This window comes from Odontesthes bonariensis, chromosome 1, assembly GCF_027942865.1.
Source record: "Odontesthes bonariensis isolate fOdoBon6 chromosome 1, fOdoBon6.hap1, whole genome shotgun sequence".
Lineage (NCBI taxonomy): Eukaryota > Metazoa > Chordata > Actinopteri > Atheriniformes > Atherinopsidae > Odontesthes > Odontesthes bonariensis.
Window position 1 is genome coordinate 34,190,931 of NC_134506.1, and position 23,114 is coordinate 34,214,044.

Consider the following 23,114-nt stretch of genomic DNA (forward strand, 5'->3'; position numbering starts at 1 on the left):
CACTCAATTCCAATATTTCCTGAACATAATGAGATTCAAAATGGCTGCCACCTGATGACGTCATAATATGCAAATTAGATCAATAATTTCATGCCCCACATAAACTATGGATCATGGGCAACATTTTTCTAATGTACAGTAGCCATCTATCTTTAACCCCCTTTCAGCCTCCAGCTTTTGAAATATTAATGTCAAAATCCAGTATTTTCAAAAAACAATCTTGGCGCCTAAAGGGTTAATTTCTTAAAAGTTAGAAGCTGAGAATTTCTGGGAAATTTAAATTTAAATTCTAAGATCTTAACACTTAATGCCTATAAATGCCCTTGATTTTATACAAATACTCAAAATAGCAGAGTCCTCACAAATTTTAACAGACGCATGTATAACAAACTTTAGCTTTATTACACTTGTTACGATGTGCATTCAGGAATGACATGCAATAGCTCAAAAATGATTGCATGTTTAAAGGATCAATGCTGTCATTTTATCATAAAGCTTGCAATGTCTCCCAATGGTAAAAGCCCCATTTATATTGTTTAGATGTACTGTCAAATAACTGATTTACCAATACTCAGAAACCATGTTGGACTTGAGACAAACCAACCACACATGCATGAACAAATGAGCAAACAAACACAGTTAAAATGCTAAAAGACCATTTATTAGTATACACTCATCAGCCAGAAATAACCACCTGAAAAAATGTCTTCCTGAAATACACCATTTGATTGGCAGTGTAAAATAAGGCAAAGGGCTTAAGATCATCTTTTCTACAGGTTTGCACCAACAGTAAGTTATACATTCACTTGTTACTGATTATGTTTTTGATTAATTTGTTTCACACACCCACATACCAAGAAAACTTTATTAGTCGAAGGGCAGGGAGAGAATAATACTCATCATAATGCAAAAGCAGTTTTGGCAAGTTTGGCTAAACAGAGCCTGACCACATCCTAATCAAAAGTTTGATTTTTGAAAATGCAGAAGCCAACTTTAAACTGACAAAAAGTTCATACATTTACCATCACTGAGAAAGGATAATACCAGCAAAATGGTTAAAGGTTGTCATAACTGATAATAGAGTGCATTCTGTAGATTTAGATCGGCAAAAACACTTCTTCATAAATCATTTTGTCAACGTAAATCACATTTCCACTGAGCTGCAAAGCATAGCTGAATAGTGACTGCTACTTCACAGGAAATAAGCCATACGATTTTTTTTCCAGCATCACAATAGATCAAATTCCCCTTTACCCTCATAGAAAGAAAAGACTTGTAACCTTTTAGGTAGTTATCATTTAGTTTGGATATCTATTTTACAGTCAGAACCGTAAGACACAAAGTTGTTATACTTGCAACTTTTATATGTGAACAGTAATCTAAAAGTGAAGACCATTGCAATTTAAACTCAGTTTTCTTGTAGAAAGACATTGACTTCTACCAAATTCCTCAACCAGATGAAAAGCACACCATTATTGATAAATGCTTGTGGTTCCTTTTATCTCATATAAAAGCTTGTGTTGTATCAGAGATGTTCTTAATCTTTTACATTTGATCCCTCATTTAACTAATGTCTGACTGCTAGCATGTGTGCATTTTTTTCTTGTGCACATTGATATGCAATCAAACCTGCCTCAAATAGAAGAAAACTGAGATGATTTGAGAGCTGGGTGGTCTGTTGGGCCTGTAGAAGTAGTCTAGTAATATTGCACACAGGATAGTGCAGCTGCAGTGTTTACTAGCTGTCCATGTATATATCGCATGTTTAGGAAAGATGCAAAAAGAAAGATTGTAAAGCATCTAGAAAAGCTTGTTCAATACCACAGGCGCACACACGCAAGCGTGCACACACGCAAATATTTGTTAGGTTAAAAATGTCATTAGCTAGGATGAACTGATAGACGGAATGAAGCTCATTTGTGCATAATCTATTATCCTACTGAGAGTCCAAACACATCAGGGAGAAGTAATCAAAGAGCAAATTTCCAAAAACATACATATCCATTTTCAGCCAATAAGAACTTGTCGTTACCTCAGAATCTTTAAGTTTTGCAGTCTTTCAGTATAATGAGAGTTATATGTGTACTTTTCCGCTGGTGGATATTTTCTTTTGGAAAGAGACTCTTCAGTGACACAATACTCTACACAGGTATTACTGAAAGAGGGATAAATGACATCAAAAAGGAGATAAACATACCTTCACAAAGAAGCACTAAATATATATATACTATATATATACTATATATATATATATATATATATATATATATATATATATATATTTATAAGTATATATGTATATTTTAGAAATACATAGAAAAATATATAGTCATCTGAATGCCCATTATACAATTCTACATAGTAGAGTCAGAAAAGAAGCCTGTACAGCGGTGCAGATTAAATGTGATACATACAGAATGGTTGCTGGCAGGGTGAAAGTGAAAGTTGTTTTGGAGCTGTTTTATGTGCTCAATGGTTAAATTTGTGCATACTCCTTGTTTCACCCAAGATATAAAGTCCAAATCATACATTTTTCAGGAAACCTAATTTGAAATATTCCTATTTGTTGTTCTTGTTTTTTTTTTGTTTTTTTTTAGTCTTTTGACTCTTGCCCATTTGTTTTCAAGATAAGTTGAGTGAAGACGGGGGAGTCTGCAACTTAAAATGCAGTCAGTAACACTTTGCACCCTGCAAGCACCTGAATGTCCTGCAGTCAACAGCTCAAGAAACACCTCCAGTGATGGAGGACCCACAGAACACGTGCATGTTAGACTACAGCACAAACCTATAACTGACAATGTTAGAAGTATAAAATTGCTACAATAAGTGCACACAGTTGCTGAGTGGGCAGCATTTGACACATTTAGAAGAGTTATACTATTTATAGAATTTCATTTTTATATATTTTATATTTAGTAAAGCCTTTCAGACTGTATCTGTATTAGTGTACACTGATACAAGGAGGTATACTGATGCCTAGCCTGCTGTAGGTCAAATAGTAAATTAAATTTGTGAAATTATAAAAAGAGCTAATTTGAATAAAATGAGGTCAGGAAGGACGAAAGTGGCAATATTTATAAATGATGGTTGTAGGATTTAAAAGATAGACGAAGGGGGTCAGAAGCCCTTCCAAATTTAACAATGCATTGGGGACTTATATCAAATGTTTGCCTATCAAACTTTAATACGCAATTTAAGTTCTACTTGACTTAAAGGAAGCATAATTTAACGCCTGCTGAACAATAATAAATGTTTTTTTTTTTAAAGTGGACTATCTTATCTTTTTAGATTCTATCATTTGCTTTGAGAAAATATGTTCCTTTAAATTAAGGACAAATTAAACAATCATATCCAACAGAACATGAAGTATTTAATCTCTTAGTTAACTGAAAATTAAAGTTATCTGACAAAATGTCATGAAAAACATCTTTTGTCAAATTTAGAGAAAATTTGGTCTCTCTAATATCTCTGTATTGGCCCAAAAGCCCATGTGAGATGTAAGCGAGCAGCATTATGTTAAAATTACTATCATGGTAAAGGTCTGTATGTATAGTGGAATGGGACTGAATCGAGAATCATGGCAGGAGTCAATCAATATAAATCTTTAAAAGGTTTGGAGTAGTTAAACATCAGATAGTCCATATAGTAGAAGTCATATACTCGCTGTCTCTCCAACATGCTGACCTGTGAAAAGTATTTTTCTGTGATCTCCATGGAGGTTCTCTTGTCGCTTGGGTTCCTGTCTTTAAAACTGGGTAGTGTAAGACTGGATGGTGCCCCAATCAGTCGCAGGAGAAAGTTGGACTCTTCCTCCATGTTTTCAAATTTGCCAATGAAGTCGTAGTCTATGAGACACGGGTGGCAGAGCTGGTTTACCTGCTCCCAATGGATGTCCATCCCTACGGGTCGATGAACATCCAACAGGTATTGGATAAATTCCTTGAATGTGACCCCGCTGCCTGTCTTCAGGGCTTTCCCAGATGGGTTCACCCTGTATTTGGATATAATGGGTTTCCCAAACAGGGAGTGGTAGTAGTCGTTGGGATTCTCAAACTTGTCCCTGTACGCTGACACAACTCTCTCCAAAGGTTCACGGACAAACAGGATTTTTTTGTAAGATTCCAGACGGTGCATGATCTGTTTTCGGTCAAAGCTATCAAGCGTCTTCAGGTATCCCCCATAATGGACTGTGTCATGTTTAATGCTCTGAGCACTGGAGGCCTGGCCTGCCAGCACTATCAGGGTCCTCTTCCAGTTTGAGCAGCCTGCCTTAGGCACCTGGCAGTACAATAACTTGTACTTATCCTCCACAAAGAGGTGTTTCACGTGATTACGTGTGATGGTCTTAGAGATGCTGCTTTTGTACTTAGCGCAGATCTCCTTCATCAGCTGCTGGCGTGCTTGTAGGATACTGGAAAGCTCTCTCCAATTTTCTTGGGGAGCAGAGCCAGAAGCACTGGAAGAGGAAACTGGAGATGAGGAGGGAACTAAGGATGATGAAGAAACTAAAGACAAGGAGGAAACAGAGGGTGAGGATGAAGAGGACAAAGAAACATTATTTTTGTTTTGAAGGATTAGGGGACTTGTTTTGAGCAGTTTGCGCTGTCTTTTGGTGACATGAAGGGAGCCTATATCCTGCTCCTGAGACATAGTCGTGGCCTTCTGTCTGCTCTTCTCAAAGTGTGGGAACTGCATTGGAGGGATAGGGCTGGACAGAATGCTTTCTGCAGCTTGGAGTTCCTGACAATTGTCAGATTTGAGCCTCTCATGGTCCTGAGTAGAGAGAGTCTGTAAAACAATGACAACACAGATTGAAGTTGACAACAGCAGACATGTTAAAACAGAGAAACAAATTCATTTTTTGGTAATAAAGTTATGCTTTCTAGAACACAAAATGTATACATTGTACTCATTGGAGAAGTAGATCTGCTCTACTTTCCCAGAAAACAAAAGAAAAAATTGTTTAATTCTCAATATGGCCACTTGATGGTGGTGTTTTACCACTACTTAAAAAAAAGGTCTAACTTTGTTACAATCAAATGTCATACTACCCAATGCCATCCATGACTTATTAATAAAATTGAGCTGTAATACTGTATAAATGTCTAATAAACACCTAATAGAGAATCTAAATTAGAATCATCCACTGCCTAATTACCATCAGATGATGCCCACGGCCATCACACATTCTGACCTTTTATTTCAATTAAATACTGTAATGGCATCATAAAGCCAATGGACTGGACGTATAATTTTAATTTTACAAGGGAAAAGGTGATGGGACCCTCATGAATGTCAGGTCCTCTCCTTCCTGACTTAAAAGGCCATATTCTTTCATCTGCAGGGACATCTAGAGGGAGAAAAAAAGGAGTGCATCCTCTTATATCTGTTTAATGTGCAATGTGAGTGCAAGGCCCAAATCTATTCATCAGACATCACAGTCAGTGCTGAAAGTCTCTCATTGGTGCTGATGAATATGGCAGAGAAACAGGGTCAGTGGCGAGAGCTGGCCATGAATTCAATTTCTCTTTAAACACTTAAATTCTTGTATTTGTTTGTACACCTCTTTTAAATTCTAATTGGACAGTTTATGTAATTTCCATTCCAGCCTTTCCTTTTGCAAGTAACAAGATTGATTATACAAAGATTAACCTCAAAACATAACGTCTAGTTAGGTAAGGCGAGGCAAGTTTATTTGTAGAGCACAATTAGTACACAAGGCAATTCAAAGTGCTTTAGATACTGAAAGTGAGTAGATACTGAGGGACAAAAAATTTAATGTAGTGATTAAATCCAGTCTTGGAAAGTATGAAAAATAGAATATGGTTATCATCAGTTACCTTCCTTCCAGTATGTGTGGTGTGTATATGTATATGTATATGGGTGTATATGTACATATAGATGAGTGTGTGTGGGTGTATATGTATGTATAGATGAGTGTGTGTGGGTGTATATGTACGTATAGATGAGTGTGTGTGTGTCTGTATGTGGCCTTGGGTTTCACTGCTTTGTTTTATTTCCCTTTATCTTGTCAAGCACTTTGTGCTTCATTTTTTTGTATGAAAAGTGCTGTATAAGTAAATTCTGATTGATTGATTGATTGATAAATTCATGTGATAAATGCTGGCTTATTTCCATTGACTATTGTCTGTATAATTGCTCAGATTTCTTTTTCATTATGCAAAACACTTAGCAATGTACTAATGTGGCTTGAAGTAACCAATCAAGACAAGGTGAGATTGAGTGGACAAACAAAATGCAATGAGAAAACTGAACTGGTGGTGAACTGTTTGGCGAAAGGAGCAGCACTGTCTGAATCTTTAAAAACATCATCCCAGTGGAGAAGAACTTTTTAGTGATCATCAGGGTTTGTGGCTGCTGCTGCCTGTTGACCTGAATTTTCAGATTCATCCAGTATCTTCCAAGATAATGTTTGTATGACTGTCTGTCGGCTGAGGTTTGGTAGAAGTTGGTTCATGCAACAGTGAACCTAAACATCAAGGTAAAGCTACAGAGGAATGACTTCAGACATAGAGAAAAAAGAATCCACCTTTTAACAAGCGAGTTGAGTTGTAACTGAGGTATGTGAGGAAGAATGGTTCTGAACTGTGCGAGTGTGAACTCCAGCAATGGAAAACGCTTGTTTGATGTCACTGCTGCTGAATGAGGTTTGATTATTTTTTTAATTCAGTCTTTCTCTTCTTCCATCAGCACCGTTGTGTGTTCAACATGTGGATTTAATGAAGAAGTGATAGGCTAAAATATCTGTGTTATTGTCTTAAAGGAACATACTATTCAATTTCAATTAAATTAATTTACATTCAATTCAATCTTATTTATATCGTGCCATATTGCAACAAATGTCATCTCAAAACACCTCAAAGATACAATCCAATGAGGTCCCTACCAAATAAAAACTAAAATATTTTGGGCTGATTTTTGGGCTGTTTTGGGCCCGATTGGTTCGAAAATGTTTCATTCCATGAGTCTTTCAGATTTGTGGGGGAAACTTACTCTACGAGATTATACAACTTCCTTATCTTTATCTTCATCTAACTTCAACTTCAGAACAAATATGTAGCATTTTCTGTACCTCAGAAGTGCTAAGTTTGAAACTGTTTTGCTGTTGCTCTTGCTTTCCAATTAACATCAAATCTTATCATTTGTTACATAGTTAACTTAACTGAGGAATGAATTAGTTATTAACTCTCTTCCAGTACTTTTTTTTATTGTTTTATATCCCGACAAGTAAATCTGACTTCTAACTGATGTTCTTTAATTTCTTAAAAGTTAGAAGCTGGGAATTTCTATTTACCAATTGTAACTGAATGTATCATCAGTACAATGTTGGCATTACTCTTTTCAAAACACACACTGGTGAAATATTGTTCAAAACAAGCAACAGATCTTACTGTTAGCTGCTAAAAACGTAGACAGGGGAGTCCAGAGTTTATGGAAGTGATATGTAACAAAGGTTACACCATTGAGATCCAAATGGTGTTGTTAACCGGAAAGTGACTGTGTTTTAACATCTTGGGCAAGTTTAACAAATGACTTGTGACGATACTGTACCTAAAAGAGGGATCGGTTTGGTGCGTTTTCTGACCTCTTAGACTAATTACTGATTCTGTATGATCTCCCATTCTGTGATAATGTTCTTCAAGGGTTGTTAGGTACAATAGATCTCAAAAGAGGGAGGAGAGGGGCGGAGTGGAGTCAAGTGGGTCATTCCAAACCCCCAAATTGTCCAACCTGCATAGAGATTTAAATCAATAGTGAACTCTCACTTTATTTTTTAAGATGTAATAGAATTGTGTCATCTTGTGAAATTGTAGGATATTTCTCTTAAGCTATTGTTTGTTTGCTCTTAAATGAATATCAGATTACGTCTTTGCGGCAATATACTTGACAATGACGACTAAACTTAAACAACCAAAAGGTTGAGAAAAATCCTTCTGTTGTGGGAGGGAAAAAAAACATGAGAAACACAGAGAAAAACTCTATGTTTCTCACACCCTGAAGAATCTGGCCTTGTTCGACTGGGATCGTTTACTCACTAAAGTGACTGAACGCACAGTGTGAGGTCAGCCTCTCTACACAGATGTTATCAGACTCCCTGAGAGGTACAAGGCTGACAATCACTTTTTTTTTTTGCAATAGATAACAGGTGCGAGCAACCTGCATGTCTGTGTATTGGGAGAAATAGAGTAAACACGTACCTCTCTGGATTGCCGCGGAGTGCTTCCCAGCTTCATGCCTGGGAAGAGAAGAAGAGAAAAGAGACGAGTAAATCAGTGCTTAAATAAAAAAAAAAGCATATATTTTTGCCCTTGTGAGAGAGAATTGTGGCACCTGATGCATCAGATGCTCAATAATTTAATGCTTCCCATTGCTTAGCACATTTGCTTTTGATCCCCAATAAACCACCACTGCTTGACTAGTCTATAGAGGGAAGACAGGTAGCTTTATCCGTGTAATGAGCTGCCACAAGCATGAAAAGTTGATAAATGAGTTGTGCTTCTGGAAGTAAGCACCAGGATTAAGGCATGTGGTTTGGAAGCTAAGAAAATATATATATAAAAAACCCCACCTAAATTAAATAAAAGAACCAACAAACTGTTAAAAAGTTTTCAAGAGATGTAACTTTCAATAGAGAAGAGAGTGAAACATGGACAGAAAGATGAAATTTTCTGTCCATTCCTTGAGCACTGCATCAGAGTGATGTAGACACACAGATTGGTTTTGTGGCAGCCTTAGGGATAGGTGGGATGTGTATCGGCAAATGTGCTGCAGCAGGACAGACGATGTGTTTAGTGGTCTGTCTCAGGCTGGACATCTCCTTTCCTGAGGTCCCCCCATCGTCCTGATATGTAATCAGGCTGACAGCTCTGACTGGGGCTGCATGGCTGCTGATGGGGGGAGCGAAGACACCTCTGCCTGAGTGGCTTGTCACTTCCAATTTGACGGTGGAAGTGATAGGAACCTGCATGACGGAGTTTTTTTTGGTGGGGGGTGGGATGGGTTTTGGGGGTGGTTGTGGTGGGGTTCTGTAGATGCAGACCACAACCCTTCCTAAGTGATGAGATGTGGAGAGTCCTAACTCACGCTCAAACACGCCTCGGTGGGGAGGGCATGAAACACGTTCCCTGATGTAGAGTTGTTTCAGATTAGTATGCACGAGAGAGCTCTCTGTTGCTGTGTGGCTCCGTGTGTTGAATCTTTGTCTTCATTCTTGTGAACGACACACTTGAGGAAGTGGCAAAGGGAAACAAAAGAGGGGAGGGGTGTTCTAAGAAGGTGGCCTGTGACATTTTCTGATCTTGTTTGGATGCTGGTGTATTATTTAATCGCCTAGCTCTAATGATAGTACATGTAGGATGTGCATCTTTGATTTCAATTTATCTTGCCACACATGGAAACCATGAATATTCATTACAGCACACACGGATACGATTGCCAGGGAAACACATTCGAGCACAACAACAGCAACAGCCCTTTGGTATGTCTTGCTGTTCTAAACCGATGAAGCAGCGCAAACAGCTTCTAGCCCTGAACAACCTGTCAAGGCACATGCCTGGTTATCGATCTTGAAAACCCCATCAAAGTGGTAATTGAAATCTCCAAAGGTTTAATTGGTTCCTTCAAAAAGGTGTTGTCTCTGGCCTCTTGTTACAAGTTTGTCATGGCTTTTGATGTCAATACTATCTCACTTTCTCTTTACACTTTAGAAAAATTCTAAATGCTTTGCTTCATCATTCTATCAAGACATTCCCAGATTGATGCAATACCTGAAAATTTCAACTTCATTGTGAAGCGGAGCTTGTATTCAGATCAGATCAGATCAGATTTTTCATATTCTTCATCTGTGGAAGCCGCTGTCAGTCTGGGTGCAGAACGCAGACATCCTGCCTGACTTTAAGTGTAAAACTCATCTCAAGATCACGAGTTAATCATCTGAGAATCTTGAGATGATGATTGCTTGGTTGTGATAATTGATAAATTCATGTTATTTCCTCAGGACAAACAAGTCTTAATATCTCAAGACGAGGTGATATTTTGTCTTAGTTCAGTCTCGCAAAATTTTCGCATCAATACAAACAATGGGATCACATGATGGGCAGCTTTAGGCTGAAACGAAACAGAATTGGTTAAGCTACAGTGCACAGTGAAAATGAGTACACCCCTGTTGAAAAGTAAAATTTTGAACAATATTTTAATACACACACAAGTTATTCCCAAAACGTGCATAGAGTAAGTTTAATACAACATCTGTTCAGCTTACAACAGAAAAGAAAGGTCAATAATATAACTTAAATGACATATTTGTCCATTTTTGTGAAATTATGCTGGTGCAAAAGTGAGTACACCCCTATGTTAAACTCCCTGAGAATGGGCCGTGTTGGCCCGAAATGTCATGAAATGAAAAGGCATTAAAAGGGAGGTCATCGTTGTGCGTTTCATCCTTGCCTTACATTGAAATTTTACATTTTGAGTCTGCACCAGGCTAAAAGAGACGTGTGTGAGATTTGACTGAAATCCTATGGAGAGTATCATGATCTGCTTCAGTAGTCACAGTACATGTTGACAAGCATGTTTCTTTTGGTGAAATTCAGCTTCCTACTGTTGATGGCATCCATACAACCCCAAACCATGTCACTCCCACTACTATGCTTGACTTTAAGCATGGGGCACTTTTCTTTGTACAAATCACTTTGTACCACCACACATGCTTGACACCATCGAAAGCAAATTTGTTTATTATTGTCTCATCAGAGACAAACAAACTAAGGATATGGATTGCTGGAACCATGTCCTGTGATCTGATGACACCAAGATGAACAAATTTGCTTTCGATGGTGTCAAGCATGTGTGGTGGTAAAAAGTGATTTGTACAAAGAAAAGTGCCCCATGCTTAAAGTCAAGCATAGTAGTGGGAGTGACATGGTTTGGGGCTGTATGGATGCCATCAACAGTAGGAAGCTGAATTTCACCAAAAGAAACATGCTTGTCAACATGTACTGTGACTACTGAAGCAGATCATGATACTCTCCATAGGATTTCAGTCAAATCTCACAGCCTGGTGCAGACTCAAAATGTAAAATTTCAATGTAAGGCAAGGATGAAACGCACAACGATGACCTCCCTTTTATTGCCTTTTCATTTCATGACATTTCGGGCCAACACGGCCCATTCTCAGGGAGTTTAACATAGGGGTGTACTCACTTTTGCACCAGCATAATTTCACAAAAATGGACAAATATGTCATTTAAGTTATATTATTGACCTTTCTATTCTGTTGTAAGCTGAACAGATGTTGTATTAAACTTACTCTATGCACGTTTTGGGAATAACTTGTGTGTGTATTAAAATATTGTTCAAAATTTTACTTTTCAACAGGGGTGTACTCATTTTCACTGTGCACTGTATATGCCCACAGACACCTCTGACATTTACTGCACTCGGTGCAGCAAACAGAATCAAGCAGTCATGCCTTGACTTAATGTTGTAGATTCTCCTCAAGTGTCATGACAAATGGAATTATGTGTTAACACAGGAACCACCTACTTCTAAGCTCACCATAACCACTTTGTGATCTAGTGAAACCAAAGCTTGCTTTCTCATGACAACAGGTGATTTGTGGCGATGTGTGTGATATGTCATGATCTCAAGAAAACAAAAAGATTTCTCTAATAAAGAAGATACCTTGAGATACTTAAATAATTAACTTGTGATCTCGAGATTACAGCATCAAAATAAATAAATGCAAATGTCTGCTTCCATATTACTCAAATTTATTGCTTTGTCTTTTTTATCATAGAATTATACATCTTCACAGTAATTTATTTCACTCTTGTATGTATTGGCCGAACACAAAATATCATTTTCCTGATTCTTTTTTTCCCCAACTGTGTGTTGTTAAAGTTGTTTTGAAAATTAATCTGAATTGTGTGATTTAATGAATCAAAGCTCAAACTCAGTTAGAAACAGTGTGAATTCTGGCTTTAAAAGGCAATTCTCTCTGCCAAAATTACATTTCATAGGCAGGAATAGGAGGAATATTTTCCATGACAGAGTATGAATGAAACAAATAATATATAAGTATGTAAACTGAATTTCAGGGGGATTTGTAAACATCATCTATCTGTGTAGTATCCATTTGGTTGAGGCTAATAGTTTCTGTTTGATTGCAATTTCACACTCACTCAATTCTACTCAGTATAACTATGCTATTGATTTTCACTGCTGTGCAGTGAAACAGTGATAAATTGTTAAGAGGGAAGCTTCGTCGTGTGAGATACTGAAAATTCATCCCAGTAATTCCCAATAGAGTTTCTTCATGAATAGCCAAAGATTTTTTTTGTTTTGTTCAAGAAATGAAAACAATCTGAAAATGTTTGGTATAATTTGGAGTTGTCTGAGGTTTCGTGTATCCAGATTTGTTGTTACTGCATGCAGCAGCTTTCACACAAGGGACTGTCTGCAGAGCTGGTTCATAAGGATATATGCTTTAAAGGGGTATTCTTTAATGAGATGAGAAAGGTTCGCTAATAAAACACAATTTTTTTTCACCTCCTGCTTATGAGGCTCCAAAGAGTTCCAGTAAACAAATCCATATATAAAACACCCTGCTCACAGCTCAGATCAAAAGAAGGTGACTGCTAACTTTTGCTTTGATACTCAGGTATTTCTCTGCAATATTACCGATGATGGCAGCTGACTAAAAAGCGCAATGAGCTTTTGAGACGTGTCCTCCGTTGCCCGCTAAAATAACCATGAGCAGCCACTTTTCTTTAAGAGACAAATTCTCTGAAGATTCATGCACAGCCCAGCATTACAGCAGGGATCCACAGAGGCAAGGGCCACATCATTAGCACAGCCATTATCAACCGTCCCCCTCAAACATCCTTGTTCAGCTCACTAACTGAAGCATACATCAAACATCATCTTTTTCCCTGCCACCGCTGCCGAGGAGGAGCAAAGGACAAAAACAATGTGAAATAATGAGCTTGTTAAGGGAAGGCTTGTGGCCCCATGCTCTGGGAGAACTTATTAAATCCTTGTTTTTATCCAGGGGCAGTCCAGGAGGGAGCTAGACACCAGACAAGGCGTGTCCTCTTCCTGCCCACTATTCAGATTAGGCAGTCTTGCTGCGCCACCATAAATCTTTCATTTGTCATTCAGCACACTGAGCTGCTGTGACCCCAACCAGCTGCACTCTCTTCTCTCCCAGCAAACCACCCACACCTCCACTCTGCACAACCGTTCCTCCTCCACTTGACTCTTTGTGGGCATACGAGGTATGGCACGCAAGTGTGGTTTATCAGAGGAAAAAACGCTTTAGAGTGAAGGTATTAGGCTTTGAGCTCCGGCCCATTGATGTTTTAAGTTGTTGTGGTAAGAGATAATAGTTTTTCAGCTGGTGCTGAATTCCTCCAGGATAGGGCAAGAGAGAGCAGCTGCAAGGGAGGAGGAGGTGATGGGTGAGCAATCAGTGGTTTGAGATTAAAGATGTTTGAAGAGACTCTCCAAAGACCAAACACAGACTATCAAACATTTGTGCGTATCATTGTTGGAAGACTGACTTTTGAAAGAAAGCTTGGAAGGTTAGAGTCATTGTTTGTGACACAAAGTACAAGTTTGGCCCAGAATGAATTAACACATTTCTATTTTAACCACTGACAATGTTTGGCAAATGAAGCAGAACCAGAAACCAAAGGAAGAAATCTGTTCATCTTCTTCAGTAATAGTAACCATGACACCCTTCCAAATCATTCTGACATGACTCATAATAATCTGAACTACTGAATGTGAAAAAAATACAGTTGGAGAGAATAATGAGCACCCAGTGTCCACAATGGTCAATTCTGCACTTCAGAGCTGATATTCAGTGCCCAGTTAGTGAAAGTATATCTACTTAAGGACTACACTTGAGTTCAAGAGCTACTATTGTTTTTTTGCTGTTATAGTTGCTAAGAAGTTAAGTACTGTGATACAACAGTGGATCTTTGCAAGACTCAAAGATTGTGCATAACAGATGACGTCTTAACTGCTGTTTGCTACAAAGCCACCACACTTTTTGCAGTACTTTCGACGGAATTCAATAATACCCGATTATTCAAAAGGTTTGGTGTAAAAAATTCAATAAAGTGACAAAGAATGCTTTAAAAAGAATTAAGATAATCATTGTCTTATACTACATAGTAAACATTTTCCATTATACTTCAGAGGGAGACATACTTATAAATTTTTATAAATGATCATAATCATCAGGAGCAACACAAAAATGTTACATCTAATAAATAATACAGCACTTCTGCTGCACAATGAGTTCTTTTACTTTAATTAAACTTTTGCATTTAAACTTCCTTCTGCTTAAAATCAATGAGAGCTATGAGACTGTGCCAAAATTGGGTTTTAAAAAAGATTATAAAGCTTTAGAGCTGGTGAAACTTTACGGTTAGGTAGTTGACCTTTGTCCTTTTGACATTCAAAAGTGTAGTGGTCCATTTTGCCAAACAAACACTGATTATGGCTTCTTTATCAAGGTTTAATTGTATACTTAAACTCAAACAGACTATTTATTTTTTCTTGGTTTAAAATAGATAACATCTCTACTTATAGTCATGGCTTTGAGTGAAAATAACTGCTGTTCAATAAAAAAAAAAAAAAAAAAGTCCTGTTTCCTCACTATTGTATGTATACACCTCTGTCTTGATCTCCTTCCTAAACCCACCTAAATACTCCTGTATAGACAGAGCAATTCTCTTTTACTTGGGCCAGTGAAATAAATAAATTACAAGATGTTCATAAAGCCACATGTGGGCCTCACCTCCACCTCTGACTGCAATTCAAGGTCGGCTCTCAGGACAGATTGTAAATCACCAGAGATGTGCTCTTTCATTAGTAAGATTCCAATGAAAAAGAGGACCCTTCCTCCAACACCCCACCACATTAAATCATTGTGTCTTCCACACACCATAAATAACAGATGGTTTGGCTCATAATTGTGAGCAGAAGAGCAAAGGATAAGCATACAAAGAACACATCAACAGTCATGAGATGAAAACTGAGCTTGAAGAAGGCTACATGATATGATGCAAAGCCATGGTGTTGCACTACCACCTTAGCACTATTTTACCAGGCCTTAGCTCTGAGGCAGAACAGCTGTTTAGTTCATGTATTGCCACTTTAATCATCACTCCTCAGTATAAGTTTACGAAAAGGATAAAAATGTGCACATTATAAAATAGCACCAGATAGAATATACCCTATTATTGTTGGCAGCCACAGATTCAAATGTTTAAAGTTCTTGATTTTAACAATGATGCATGAGACATTTGAAAACCCTGACATCAAAGCTACATCATATCATGTTCATGAAGACATTTTCACAGACAGGATCTTCCCATGTTAGAGGAATTAAATCTTGCAGTTGTTGTGATGGGATATTATTCACTCTAAACTGACTGTGTGGTGCTGTAGAAATAAAACATTTTATGTGGAGCCAAAAAAAAATGTGATTCAGTACCTAATGATAAAAGGTAAGCTGCCTCTGAGGTGAAATGATGTAGGAAGCTTTAATAATCTGACTCATGTTTTAATTTCTCCCAGTCTTGCGCTTCTCTTTCTCTGCAATCCTAAAATTCTTTTCTCATTCTGGCAACTTGGGCACGGTGCACAGCAGGGGGGGGAAATAATGAACTTGGAAGTTAGGGAGGTGCCGATATGGGGGATCAAATAGGGCACAGATTACTGTTATGGCAATTCATTTTAACAACAATCCATGCTAGAGTCGACACTACTTGGGGTTCTTTCAAGGTTGGGAGATGCACAGACTTATCAAGGCAGATTTCCATGGAAACAGAGAGTCAGAGAGCTGTGTGTGGGGGTGTGGTGGGAGGCAGCTTGTTTTAATACTATGTAGAGGAGAGGGCTTGGCAGCTTGCAAGATGAGGGATGTGTAAACAAATGCTACCTGTCAGCTGCAAGCTCAGGGTTAAGTGAATTATCTCAGCTGAGACAAGGTGCTAGAGGCTTTAATTGGCATATCTTATTTAGATGCTGCAGAGCTCTCAATGTATAGGCACAGAGAGCACAAGTTGCAGTACTACCTTTGTGGATCCACTTGCTGGTGACAATGGGAAGCCTTTTGGATACAAAAGAAACAGCAAAAATATGCAGAGCAATAGGAAATTTTGGAAGCTGTTTGGTTTTCAGACCTGAATTTTTTCATAGAATAAATCTGCAGGCAAAACTTCAGTGTGCTGTCCTGGAACTTACACATGCATGATTAGTTAACCAAGAGAATTCAGATATTTGACCATAAAAGAGTGACTCACATATCCAAAGCTTAAGTGCCGATCAGTTATTTAAATAGAAAGAGAAGACTGACACATTGTGACGATAGCAGCTACTCTGACTAACTGTATGGACAGATATGGACTGTGAAAGTCATTTGAAAAGGACACATACCTTTAAATAATATGGGATGGGATATTTACAGCCCCCAAACTTTCTTCACTCCATACACTGTGTCTTCAGATTCAGACACAGTGTTTTATCTTCAATACATTTTCTCCCATTGTGAACCCAGTGAGCAATAGATGGGATTTCAATGTTACGTCTAGTCTTGTTCATCATAGCTATATTTTAATACATTTAAGTTTAAGAAACATGTTATAAATATGTAACTTTACAGGCTCATACTGACAACAAGATGCTTCTGCACCTTGTAAAAGGGAGAGTTGAATAAGTAAATATAAAAAATGGCAGGTACCTAGCATGATTTAGGAATTACAGCTTCAACTACTCCACAGAATGTCCTCTGAAATCAGCAGTATGAGAGTATAGTGGTGCTATCAATAACTATAAGTTGGTAGCTTAATCAGTTTTAAGAATTTCTCCTAAGATAAAGATCTTGAATGCAATTCCTGAATATGGAAGTTCTATTTATATTGCCAAAATAGGCTAAACTTGAACACTTAATGTCTTCAGATGAGCAACAATGTTTACTAAGCTTTCCCCAGATTGAAATTGATCCCCGTTTCAATCCAAACATCCATGGGAAGTCACAAAGTATTTTAGATATAGAGATGGCACTCCTTTAGAGAATCCCACTTCACTCTGCTGTGGAACAATTATGGTTCAAGGTAAACACAAGAAACTTGTGCTAAAGGAAAAAAAAAATAAATAAATGGACCAGACTCAGTGAATAATTCCCTATACTCCCTATATAGAACAGTGAGCAATGCTGACCAACATGTCATTGGGGTCATCAGGTGGGAATATGGTGATATGAAGCAGTTGATTTCTCTCTGAGCTCAGAAAGTTTTAGGTACAACTGTTCAGCTGATTGCAATCCCCACTCACATTTGTTTGGAACAACCTTTTCTGCCCGCACAAGCAGAACACCCACTATTGTAACAAAGCGAGTCGAACATCTACTGCCACCATTCTCTCCTTCCCTTCCTCCTGCTTATATAGGACAATCTCGTACAGGAGGACCTGAATCAGCAAAAGCTTTACTTATTTCCCATATTCCAGCCCCATGTTACATTCAAATGGATGAATACACAGTAAATGGGAAGTCCAAAAGGTTTAAAAACCAGCATGTCGTTCAGCCGAATTTTAGCATATCAGTCAAACATTATGCTCCAAAGTTATACAGGGTGAACCTTGAAGCTCTAATACAAAACCTACCTGATGCAAAACAATATCTGAAAAGTGAATGTCATGAAAACAAATCTGAATTGTTGTATCATTTGATAAAAGAGATAGAAACTGAAAAAAAAATCGGAATGTCTATTTGCACCCCTGGTACAAATAGCCTTGGCCACACAGCTGAGCTATTCACACCCCGTGACGTAACACCAAAATAAAAGCTGCTGGCTTGCACAAAAAACATGGCGGACATCCGTTTTTTCGTCATCAGAAAGTGAAGAATACTGCTAGGTTTCGGCACTAATATCTGTTCCAATTAAAAACTAGATGGAAACATTGTGTTTTATTTTCATAATCGATGTTCAGTGAACACATTACAACCGTCAGTTTGTTAGTTTTTAGAAATTTCGCGATCATGACGTTCAGCCATATTGACTATAAAAGTACCTGTACACCACAAATGTGTTACAGAATCAACTAGCGTAATGGTAAGCGATTTGGTTAAAGATACAGGAGTCCCGGGTTCGATTCTTGCCCGATGCGTTTTGGCAGTGAGAAGTGATAGTGCGCATACCAACGTCTCTGCAGAGAAGGCGCGCAATTTGAAAAACAATTCAGTTCTCAAACGGAAGTTTTGATTGCAACAATTAGCTAGTGCACAAGGGTGTAAATAGCACACTTTGCTATAAATAGCATACATTATTCTGAATGTCTATTAGCACCCCTGGTACAATAGCCTTACACTATTCACACCACTGATCTATAAAGAAGGTTCTTTATAGATCTGTGATTCTTCACACCCCGTGAATTACCACCAAAAACACCTTGCACGTGAGCACAAAGGCCATTGCGGACATTCGTTTTTTCTTCATCAGAAAGCGAAGAATTCTGATGGCACTAATATCTTTTTAAATTGAAATATAGATGTCTTTCTTAACTCTTAGCTGAGGACATCTCTGGCCTAATGGATAGCGACGTAATCCTCCATACGGGAGACATAGTCATGTAAAAAATGTCTTATAATAAGTAGATCATATCTCTGTAAATGAGAATGCGAGTATCATAAAAGAGGCATTCCCATTAAAATTGAATTATGCGATCAATATGCCAGTGTAAATCCACAGGGGTACAAATAGCATACACTTCTAATTGCACCGGGGTACAAATAGCATACACTTCTAATTGCACCAGACGGGGTATCAATAGAACACATTGCTGAGTGTACCGGGGTACGAATAGCATTCACTGCTATTTGCACCAGGGTACAATCAGCATACAGTGCTAATTGTACCAGGGGTGCAAATAGCCTTACCCAAAAAAATTACACTTTGCTCTTGAATTATCTGGAACTGTCTAAAAGGGGTATAATCATGATTTTCCCCAGTTTTCATTATCCATCTTATTTTCCTTTTATTGGAGAGTAATCTGGTGGCTTTCATTGAAGAGAGGGTGGTGGCTTTGACAGCTACTTCAGGCAAATAAAAGAATTCAGCTGATAATTGTGAACCCCTAGTCATGTATTTCATTTTATTTTTCCTTTTCACAAAGACATCCAAAGATTCATGCTCCAGCTTTGGGAGGGATTGAATGGATTTTTTGATGACCTCTTTTATGTCTTTTCTCCATTCAATCTAAATTGAACTCAGTACCGAATCCTTTTATCATGACCTGTTGGTACAGTGATGGTGCACCGAGGTGCTGTGATCAGATGCTGCTATGTCTTTGTTAAGCCTCAGTGCACCCTGTTCACCTCCATTTGCTGTGAGATTGGGAAGTGAAATAGGCGCTGTCACTGTTTACGCTGGGCTCTCATTTGAGTTAGCTCCACGTTCCCTCACACACCTCTTGTTTTCCTATCAGAGTACGACTGATTACAGCTGGGACTGATGAGTCCAGACATGTGAGTAAAGCACAGGGACCGCGACTGAATACTAAGTGAATAGTTAAGTAACCACCTCGACACACTGGTATATCTGCAGCTTCAGCATTCATCTTTGGCCAACAGATAACATTAGTCCATCAAACAGGTGTTTTGGGAAGTGGACCTAAACGAATAAATATATTCACTGAAAATACAGATCATGACAGTTGAGAAACTCTGAATATTAATGGTTCAAATTAAATATTTCATGTTTCATTTTGAAATTTTACTTTTCAATCAACATTGCTTTCATTTTCTATCTTAATTTGAATTTAGTTTTCTCCTTGTGCATTTCTGTTAAATTTGCACATTTTGTTTGAGTTCTGCAATTAACACTTGTTGGCAATCAGTCATTACTATCCTGGTATATATACTTCTGGATTTCTTGTCTCCTCTGCCAGATTGTCTTAGTTCTTTTATGACTATAGCTTTCCAGCGCTAAGACCTTCATGTATTCTTTATTGGCTGGATGCAAAAAGGGCACAGCCTTATTACCAGAGGTAAATAGTGTTTTTAGTTGGTTTAAGAATTCTATAATCCCTGTTGGTAGAAACGTCCTTAAACAAAGCTTACTAGAAGCTTTTCTTATTCATGTTGCATCGTAACTTTTTATCAGAGGTCTTCTTCCATTCTCCATGGAGGCAAAAGAGAAAATCCAAGAACAAGCTGAAGTAAAGGAAAAAAAACAGAATACACAGAGCTCAAAAATTTGGAAAGCTGGAAGAATAGGAACTAAGACTGTCTGGAAGAGGAGAAAATAAACCGAAACATTTATACAGCAGGAAAGTAATAGCTCATTGCAAATAGGTGTGAACGGTGGAATAAATCAGCAGAATTTGGAACAGGTGTGGAGCAAAATGAGACAGTAAATCATTGGAAAGCTGTCTGAGATGTAATAGAACAGCAAGTTTAGACATCGAAACCAGATATAAAAAATCTACTGTGAATGAGTTAATGACACTAAGTCATAATGACCAGGAAACAGGGATTCATATCTCCTGCATCAATTCAGGTATCAAATAAATGCCAATCAAGCATTAGTTAAAGTGATACTCCGGAGTAGATTCAACCTGGGGTCATTTGAACCGTGATATCCAGCCAAGTAGCCCACCCGCAGTTTTTTCGATATTGGCTGAACATCAGCTGAGTTACAGAGTTATCCCGAATAGCTTCGTACAAGGGTTAATGGATCCTGGTCCGTATCTCCAAAATTACCACACTAAAATCACATGCCATGACACCAAACTTCTACAGGAGTACAAATATGGTCTGTACTCACCAAACGATGCATTTGGAAGTTTGAAAATAGTCCAGGAGTTAATTATTATCAACACAAGCCTGATAGGTTCTCTGCAGCTAAAGCTGCGTCGACGTCACTTCAGAGAGCTGGGAGCTTCAAAATAAGATGAAGGTTGATCTACTACTGTAGACAACAAAGCAAGGCTGCTCAGTTTCTCCATTGATAAAATAACTTCACAACTCTACAACATAAAAATTCATAAAAAAAACATGTAGAATATAGCATATACTTTGTTGTCTACAGTAGTAGATCAACCCTCATCTTACTTTGAAGCTCCCAGCTCTCTGAAGTGACGTCGACGCAGCTTTAGCTGCAGAGAAGCTATCAGGCTTGTGTTGATAATAATAATCTCCTGGACTATTTTCAAACTTCCAAATGCATCGTTTGGTGAGTATAGACCATATTTGTACTACTGTAGAAGTTTGGTGTCATGGCATGTGATTTTAGTGTGGTAATTTTGGAGATACGGACCAGGATCCATTAACCCTTGTACGAAGCTATTCGGGATAACTCTGTAACTCAGTTGATGTTCAGCCAATATCGAAAAAACTGCGGGTGGGCTACTTGGCTGGATATCACGGTTCAAATGACCCCAGGTTGAATCTACTCCGGAGTATCACTTTAAGCATCGCTCAAACATATAATTTGTATCATTATCATAAAGTGTTTAATATGAATGTTTTCTTAAACACAGTCATATGAGGTCAATTTCTAGAAGCAAAAATATGTCCAATCTTATACATAATTTTGATTCTAAAGTTTATAGCCAACAGAGTAATACAATCAAGAAAATTTTAGCTCTTATCCTAAAAATCTTCAGTTTAATTTACACTAGATTAAAGAGATATTATCTTTGATTGGGTTTGTATGATATACGTATGAGTCATTGGTGTATTATTGCAGTGTACAGCAGTCAGAGCACTATTCGTTTTTAGAATAAAAGACTTTCATGATGGCTGAGCTTAGGCTGAAAGCTACACAAAACTGAACAACCAGGAGAACAACTTTTTCACCATCTAAAACCACTCAAACCAAAAAATTTGACAATAGTATTAGCAACAGATATATTGCGGATGTTTATACCGCACCATCACACATAAAGAATAATGACCATGCAGAAATAATTAGATAATACTGTTCTTGATATATTTTCTAAACAGAAATGTCTACCTCTGTCTCATCTCCGTCCAGACAACAAGGCAGAATTTCCCACAAACACTGATATAATCATGCTGGACTAGTGGGTGACAATAATGTCTACATTAAAGACAAATACAAAATATAAGAGAAGAATATTTTGAGTTTGTCAAGTGAGTTAATTCTCCTTTGGCGAAAAAACTTTAAAAAAACCCATAAAAAAACTGGTATGAAGGAGGTGTGGTTATGGTTTCAGAGCTTCTCATTACATGACTCACAGTGGGCATGTGCAAAGTAGGCTAAAAAACTAAAACATTGTTCTGTCATGTACACACAAATGGACTGAAAATTGAGTTTTTGATAATCATCGCTTTGGAACATGTTTTTAAAAATGTCAGTTTTCTGAATTAAAACACTTTTGTACATGTGGATGTGAAATGCCAACATAGAAGAAAAAGTTTTTTTTGCAAAAAATGAGTGCGGACAGGAAGCTGTTCTACCGTGTGGTTCAGCAATGACTTGTTTTTAGCCGCTGTGCTTGATTTGTGCAGGTAAAGTTACAGGACAAAGATTAGACTGAACCTAGCCAATCCATGTAACACATTTACTTTAACCCTCCCCAGCTACCCAACTTCACAGAGACTACTGATTTCGGGTGCAAAATTAACATGTTAAAAGCCTAAACTGATTTGTTGTCCTGTGCAAAGCTCATATTGGGAGTTTGGAATAACAGGATCAGAAATAATATAATCTGCTGAGTGAATGCCTCAAAAAAAAAAACAATTTCTCAGTGAGAGGCCTTGAAGCTGTGCATTCTTAACATGCCTGCCAGCTTTTCTCTGTGGCTCCAGCCACAGCATAAATAGGACCATCCTCAGCTTCATAGCAACTTCAAGCACTTTTACTTTTTGCCCTCTGGCCTTGCCTCTGTTTTCCTCTGCATCCCCTCCATTATCATTCTTTCCCCCTCCAGATGCTGCTCCTATACTCCATCCTCCAAAGTCCCTTATCTCTTTTCTTCCCTCCACTCGGGGTGGAACACAGGTGCAACACTTCTGGCCTCCCAACTCCTACCTATAAATGTGTCTTGCTCTT

The 23,114-nt window shown here is 38.0% G+C and overlaps 1 protein-coding gene across 3 annotated transcripts in view; it reads right to left on the reverse strand.

Annotated features, from left to right (window-relative positions):
* Window positions 1–639: 639 nt before the first annotated feature.
* chst8 (carbohydrate (N-acetylgalactosamine 4-0) sulfotransferase 8) overlaps window positions 640–23,114 on the reverse strand; it is a 207,610-nt gene continuing 185,135 nt past the window's right edge. For all 3 annotated transcript variants that reach the window (XM_075465208.1, XM_075465197.1, XM_075465188.1), the window contains exons 3-4: window positions 8,220–8,257; window positions 640–4,788 (exon numbers count right to left, since the gene is read on the reverse strand). In XM_075465208.1, the coding sequence (XP_075321323.1) occupies window positions 3,592–4,788; window positions 8,220–8,257 (1,235 nt within the window). In that variant the 3' untranslated portion in view covers window positions 640–3,591. The remainder of the gene's footprint in view (window positions 4,789–8,219; window positions 8,258–23,114) is intronic.